This window comes from Galeopterus variegatus, unplaced genomic scaffold, assembly GCF_000696425.1.
Source record: "Galeopterus variegatus unplaced genomic scaffold, G_variegatus-3.0.2 Scaffold11710, whole genome shotgun sequence".
Taxonomy (NCBI): domain Eukaryota; kingdom Metazoa; phylum Chordata; class Mammalia; order Dermoptera; family Cynocephalidae; genus Galeopterus; species Galeopterus variegatus.
Genome location: NW_007737821.1, coordinates 10,500 through 18,457, shown reverse-complemented (window position 1 = coordinate 18,457; position 7,958 = coordinate 10,500). Strand labels below are relative to the sequence as shown.

Sequence of the window (7,958 nt, the reverse complement as noted above, 5' to 3'; positions counted from 1 at the left end):
AAAAAAAAAAAAAAGCAACAAACTAAAAAGATACATGGGCACATATGTGTACTAACTCCACCCACACATAGCTTGTTTACAAACAATGTGCTGCACCACCCCCAATCAGACCTGAGGTGAAGGGGCCTTACTAAACTATTTTCCCCACAGGTATGTTCTTCAACCACAATGATATTAAGTTAGAGATCAAGAACGGGAAATTTGAAAAATGTACAAACATGTAGAAATTAAGCAATACACTTCTAAATGACCAAAGAATCCATGAAGAAATCATAAGGGAAATTCTAAAATAATTTTCAGTGTATAAAAATAAATATGGACAAAACATACCAATACTTATAGGATGCAGCTAAAGCACTGCTTCGAAGATTTATACCAATAAACACCTATGTTTATAAAAGAAAAATCTCAAATCAAGAACCTAAACTTTCACCTTAACACACTAAAGAAAAAGAGAGCATTTTAAACCAACAGTAAGCAGAAGGCAGCCAGTAATAAAGATTATAGCAGAAATTAATGGGATAGAGAGTAGAAAATCAACAGTAAAAACCTACATACAAAATCAAAAATTGGTTCTTTGAAAATATTAGCAAAATTGACAAACCTGTAGCCAGAGTAAACAAGAGATAAAAAGAGAAGACTCAAAATACTAAAATCAAGAATGAAAGAGGGTATATAACAGCAGTACTTACAAAATAAATAGGATTAAAACAAATATATGCCAACAAATTAGCAAACACATAAAATGATCAAACTCTTGGAAATACACAAATTACCAAAACTGACTCAAAAATGAAGAAAAGCTGATTGGACAGGTAAGAAATAAACTGAATCTAGATATAGTAAGTAAAGAGATTGAAAAGCCAAAGCACAGATTACTTTATTGGTAAAATCTACCAAATATTTAAATAAAAATTATTTTTTCCACCTTTATTGCAGCATAATTAACAAATAAATATTGTATATATGTGTATTTAATCTATGCAATGTGATGATCTGATATATGTATACATTGTGAAATGATTACCACAATCAAATTAATCACATTTAGTTACTATTTTGTGTGTGCGTGTATGTGTGGTGAGGACACTTACGATCTACCCTAATAGTAAATTTCAAGTAAATGATACAATATTACTAATTACAGTCATCATGCTGTACATTAGGTCCTCAGACCTTATTCATCTTATACCTGAAAGTTTTTACCCTTTGACCTACACTTCTGCCACTTCTTTTTTTCTTTACCACCCCTTCCCGATGGGTTGTGGGAAACCACTATTCTCCTCTCTGCTGCTATGAGTTTGACATTTTTAGATTGGACATATAAGTGAGATCATACAGTATTTATCTTTCTGTGTCTGACTTATTTCACTTAGAATTTAATGCTGTCCAGATTCACCCATGTTGTCACAAATGACAGAGCTTTCTTTTTTACAGCAGAATATTTCAGAGTGTGTGTGCATGTATGTGTGTGTAACATTTTCTTTATCCATACATTTGTCAATAGGTTGTTTTCACATCTTGGCTAATGTGAATAATGCTGCAATAAATGTGGGGGTAAAGTTATCTCTTTAGAATACAAATTTCATTTCTTTTGGATATATACTCAGAACTGAGATTGATAGATTGTATGGTAGCTCTAATTTGTCAATAGGTTGTTTTCACATCTTGGCTAATGTGAATAATGCTGCAATAAATGTGGGGATAAAGTTATCTCTTTAGAATACAAATTTCATTTCTTTTGGATATATACTCAGAACTGAGATTGATAGATTGTATGGTAGCTCTATTTTTTTTTTGAGTAGCCTTTATAGTAGTGTTTTCCATAATAGCTGTACCAATTTACATTCCCAACAATGTGCAAGAGTTCCCTTTGCCCAAGACCCTCACCAACACTTTTTATCTCTTGTCTTTATGATGATAGCCAATCTAACAGACATGAGGTGATATCTCACCATAGTTTCAACTTGCATTTTCCTTATGATTAGTGATGTGGAAAACCTTTTTATATTCCTGTTGGTTATTTGTATGTCTTCTTTGGAAAAATGTTTATTCAGATCCTTTGCCCATTTTTAAAAACTGAGTTATTTTTATGTCTATTGACTTGTAGGAGTACCTTATTTATTTTCAATATTAATCCCTTTTTAGGTATATAGTTTGTAAATATTTTCTCCCATTCCATAGGTTGCCTTTTCATTTTTTGCTTGTTTTCTTTGCTGTACAGAAGCTTTTAAGTTTAATACACTCCAATTTGTTTATTTTTGTTTTGTTGCCTCTGCTTTTGTTGTCATAAAAATAATCACTGCTAAGACCAATGTCAAGGAGATTTTTCCCTATGTTTCCTTCCAGGAGTTTTATGGTTTCAGGTCTTATATTTAAGTCTTCAATTCATTTTGAGGTAAGTTTTGTACTTGTATATGGTGTAAGATAAAGGGTCCAATTTTATTCTTTTGCGTGTGGCTATCCAGTTTACCCACCACTATTCACTGAAGAGACTATTTCTTCCCCATTGTGAATTCTTGGCACCCTTATCAAAGATTAGTTGACCTTATATATGTGGTTTATTTCTGGGTTCTCTATTCTGTTCCACTGTTCTATGTGTCAGTTTTTATTCCAGTACCATACTATTTTGATTACTATAGCTCTATAATATAGTTTGAAATCATGAAATGTGTTGCCTCCAGATTTGTTCTGTCATTGGTTTAGCTATTCAGGGTCATTTGCTGTTTCGTACCAATTTTAGAACTTTTTACTATTTCTGTGAAAAACGCCATTGGAATTATAATAGGAATTGCATTGAATCTGAGTTCACTTTGGGTAGTATGACATTTTAACAATATTAATTCTTCCAATTCATGAACACAGTGTCTCTTTCAATTTATTTGTGACTTCAATTTATTTCATAAATGTTCTATAGTTTTCAGTGATTTTTATACTTATCTGGAAGTATTCACAGATAATATCTGAAAAAATTATATATTTGTCTTCTCATTTTGAATATACATTTTGCTTCTGTATTGTACATTTTAGCATTGGCTAACTGTTTCAGGAGCAGACATCTCAGAAGTAATTAATACATAGTGTGGAGTGTGGCATTATAATCTTTCTTATTAATATGAATAATATCAGTTTCACCTTTAAGAAAAATTTTAATTGTACATTTAATATATATTTTCTTTATGAATTTGACAGAGTTATCTTCATATTTGTGTGAACTAAGAGGTTTTTTCCTATTTTTGAGATACTGTAAGTATTTTTCTCATCTGACCTATTTAAAAGATAATACAAAGCATTGTATTCCAAAGTTTTGTAATAATCAAGTGTCTTTGTGTTTCTCATCTTTACTAATATCTTTTATTTATAGTAGTGATTTATTACAGAAGGATTTTAGATAGGGTACATGCATGCTGGTTGTGGATATTTTGTATACTATGAAGTGAATCATTTTTCAACTATTTTAGAGCTTATAGATATTTACAATAGTATATCATTTAAATGAATGGAATATTAATAAAATCTTAAGAATGTTTTGCAGACACAGGTCTTAGAACTTTGTATTTTTAAATAATTCTTTTCATAATTAAAATATATATTTAGGTTATCTGCTGCTTTATAAATATTTGTTAATTAATAATTTTTCCTAAAAAATTTAAGTGTTTCTACATAATTGCACATAGTACTATTATTACCTTAGTAGCACATAATTACACAATTGTACTATTTTATTAATATTAGGAATAGTATAACTTTATAAATTTTGTGTTTCAGTCTCCCATTTTTATGATATTGGAATTGCTAACGTTTAAAAAAATTAGCCTATGTATCAATCTTACTATTTTCTTTTCTATTCATTTTTATTTATCTTTCTTTTTGTTTTTCACAAGTTAAATTTTTATTTTTTAATTTTCAAAGTTCTGAATTTCACAGTTATTTCCAATATTTCCATTCCTACTAATTAAACAGTGTGTACTACTTATAGTGACTATTTGAAAACTGCAAAGGTGTTTAATTTGTCTTTGAACCATCCTTATTTATTTGGGCACCAATAAAATTGTGTTCCATGATCAGTATGTGCATGTTAAATAGGTGTGTATAAATCTTGCATTAATTTTGAGTAACATCATGGACTGTGTTTTTATGATCGCCCACCTCCATCTATTGTATGGTGAAATTTTATACTAATATGAAATGTCACAAAATATAAAGTCACTACATTTCATGGAAAAGCAGTCATTTCCGGTAACTCTGCTTATAGTACTTAATTGAAAAAAATTGTATGGTGAAATTTTATACTAATATGAAATGTCACAAAATATAAAGTCACTACATTTCATGTAAAAGCAGTCATTTCCGGTAACTCTGCTTATAGTACTTAATTGAAAAAAATGACCCTCCTCAATGGCTCCAGCCTCTCTCATTCCTTTTTTTGTTTAACAGGAGGTTTATTATCTGAAAAAAATGTAGATAAATATTTTTCTTAGAACAGAGTTGATGAAACAGTAACCTGGACAACTTATTTTTACAGAAGATTATTGTTTCTCAGCTATTTTTTTTTCTGTTCATATTCTGAATGTCTGACTAAATATAATAAAATAAGAGTAAGGTAAAGACAGAGACTTTTCTTTGACAAAATCACAAAGCACAGTTTTCTAAGCTTTGGAGTTAGGTTCCATCCCACTCATTTACTGTGGATTGTTGTGAATTTTCTTTAGGATCATTTATTTTCAGGTAGAATTTAAATAGGCTATAAATCATTTTAAAACAAAGACTAATACTTATTTTATAGTTACACTTCACAATCTCAATATGCTTGACATGTGACATAGATGACCATAAGATGGGAAAAAAGAAAAGATTAAGAATAAAGGAAAATATGTTCAAATGTAGAAAATAACTTAAAAAAGAGACCTTTAAAATTACTCTGACATCTTTGACTAGGCTATTTAATTTGAATTATACCCATCACCACCTGTCTATATTGCATTTCCTTTTTACATAGCATCTATCACTTACTACTACTTATCTATTATATTGGCTGTTTAATGTGTTTATTCTATTACTAAAAGTAGGCTCTGCAATGGCACAAACCTTTGTATGCTTTATTCCTTTGTGTATATCTATTACCTAGAAGAACAATTTGTATTTGTTTATGGCTTATTTGTGGTTTCAGCTACAGATTTCATAATGATTAGTGCTTGTTTGATGATAACATTTTTTTGGTGAAGTCCTTAAAGGCCTGTTTCACCTGCTGGTTCCTTAAGGTGTAAATAAAGGGATTCAGCATGGGAGCAACAGAGGTATTCAGTACTGCTACACCTTTGCTCAGAGCCACACCTTCTTTTGCAGATGTTTTTACATACATAAAAATGCAACTCCCATAAGAAATGGAAACCACAATCATATGGGAGGAACAAGTGGAAAAGGCTTTTTTCCTCTGCCGCGCAGAGGGGATCTTCAGAATTGTTCTAAGGATGAGTGTGTAGGAGAGAATCACCAAGGCCAAAGTTACCATGAGTGTGAATACTGCTAAGAAAAATGCCATAAGTTCTAGAAACTTTGTGTCTGTGCAAGCAATTAGCAGCATAGGAGAAGAATCACAGGTGAAGTGGTCAATGATGTTGGAGTCACAGAAATCCAGTTGGAGTCCCATAATAACTGGGGGAAAAATAATGAGAAAACCAGCTAGCCAGGAGCTGATTACAAGTTGGCTGCAGACTTTGTTATTCATGATAGTTGTGTAATGTAGAGGTTTGCAGATAGCCACATAGCGATCATAGGACATGACAGCCAGAAGAAAAAACTCTGTTGATCCCAGAAGGATTAAAAAAAATACTTGTGCCATGCAACCATTATAGGAAATGCTTATGTCTCCCGTAGCAATGCTGACAAGAAATCTAGGAATGCAGACTGTTGTAAATGAAATTTCTAAGAAAGAGAAATTCCTGAGGAAGAAATACATGGGAGTTTTCAAGTGAATATTCAATAGTGTTAATGCAATTATGGTCACATTTCCACTTACACTCAATAAGTATGTAATCAACATAAAAGAGAATACCATAACTTGTAACTCTGGATCGTCTGTTAGTCCCAGCAGAATGAATTCCCTAATTGATGTCTTATTTGGCATGGCTAAGCTCTGAATTCTTATAGATCTGTAAGTCAAAAAAAAGGAGTGAATGTCAATTCATGATTTGATTTCAAATACACTTGTAGTGCTGTCATTCTTCATAAACAACTGTAACAGAAGCATTCGACAAGTGGCAAAATAGCTAACCATTTTATAGATCTGTAAGTCAAAAAAAAGGAGTGAATGTCAATTCATGATTTGATTTCAAATACATTTGTAGTGCTGTCATTCTTCATAAACAACTGTAACAGAAGCATTCGACAAGTGGCAAAATAGCTAACCATTGGAATTGCAAGCTCGTATCAGAATTTGTTTAGTAGAAAAAAGATTAATCTGTGCTTTATTAATTAAAAAACAGATTCTAAATCTCAGCTTTGATAGTCCCCTGCTGTATAATTTTGATTTCTCAGTTAAAACACAGTTTTTTTTTAAAAGTTATAAAAATGGGTAGTGATGACATATGCTTACCTTATTTCATTGTGCTTGGGGAAGATTAAATGTTATTGAAATACATAGTAATTTTGAAAATTTAATGGTCATAAAATACAAATGCTAATTTTGTCATTGGAAAACTTAGTTTTGAGTCATAATTTAATCTCTTTCTAGTGATTTTTAATTTCTTTTCATAAGCAAAAAACCAAAACACTGTATTTATGGGAAAGTCTTATTGAAATTCATCCCTTCCTGTCTTCATGCAAAATTGACCCTAATAGCTCCTCTCAGACTGAAGTTGACACCAACCCAATGTCAACCCTTGTTAGTAAACAAGGCCACAGTATAAAAGTTCCTATTGGATTTCTCAAATGTAGTCAATCATATCACTAATAAAATAAATTAGTTAATTCCCATTAAGACTAAATGTATTATTTCAAAGAGTTGTTTATCAAGCTCTGCTTTGAAAAATCCTACTTTGATACATTTCTTGTTCTTCAGGAATGTGATAAAAAAAGAAATATATTAGAAGGAAGATAATACAACAATATAATCATATCACATAAAATATAATAAATTTTATTTTCTTCTTCTCCTCCCTTTACCTCCTCCTCTTCCTCTTCTTCTTGTTTTTAAAAAGATCTATATAACCTTTACCCCATGCTCAACAATCCTCCTGATAGGCTCTATTAACAGACTAATTTTTCAGATGAGGAAATTGATGTACGGAGCAGTTATGTCACTCTCCCAAGACCACATCGGTAGTATATGCAGATAGGGTAACATTCGCTTTTGTCTTCTACTGCACTATTTCCAGTGTTTAACCCAGACTCAGGTTTAATTTTATTTGGTAAAGGAAAGAATTAACTAATGATTGGATAATGTTATACAACCCTGATCAGTACTGACCTCAAGATTCAGAGGTTTGTTTTAGCTCTATGGGATAAGCTCTGCATTTGTGCATCAAGTACTCTGTATTAGTTAATTCTGACTAATACAGATAGCAGTAGTGGAGTGTGCCAACAAAATGGAAATTTTAAGTAATAAAAGTTTTAGAATCTCAGTGAGGTAAATAGTCAACATCCTGAAGATGTCTACCTGGGTTGCTCAACATGATTTACTGCAGTACTAGGATGAGAGAAACCAGCTTGGCAATTCTCGAGTGAACAATGAGGATAGTCTGATTTCATGAACAGAGTCAAAGTGTGAGGCATTAGGAAGGGTGCAGGTGACAATGGCATGGGGTAATGCATCCTATCCAGTATGACTGTATTAAGTCATACCAGCTAAAGTTTAGCTTGGGAAATGCTGCCTAACTCTTTCTTGAGGCAGGTATAGTACATTTCTAAACTGAGCTGTGACAATTTAGAAAGATCTTGGCAGAGAAAATAATGGAAGA

The 7,958-nt window shown here is 31.6% G+C and overlaps 1 protein-coding gene across 1 annotated transcript; it reads right to left on the bottom strand.

The window, feature by feature from the left end:
* Window positions 1–5,156: 5,156 nt before the first annotated feature.
* On the bottom strand, window positions 5,157–6,222 carry LOC103610752 (olfactory receptor 6C65). Its single transcript, XM_008594852.1, has one exon. It carries the CDS (start codon window positions 6,125–6,127, stop codon window positions 5,189–5,191), a length of 939 nt encoding a protein of 312 aa, XP_008593074.1. The 5' UTR covers window positions 6,128–6,222; the 3' UTR covers window positions 5,157–5,188.
* Window positions 6,223–7,958: the final 1,736 nt, after the last annotated feature.

Excerpts from the sequence above, each read along its gene's own strand:
- LOC103610752 (XM_008594852.1), bottom strand. The coding sequence starts at position 6,127 with ATGCCAAATAAGACATCAATTAGGGAATTCATTCTGCTGGGACTAACA.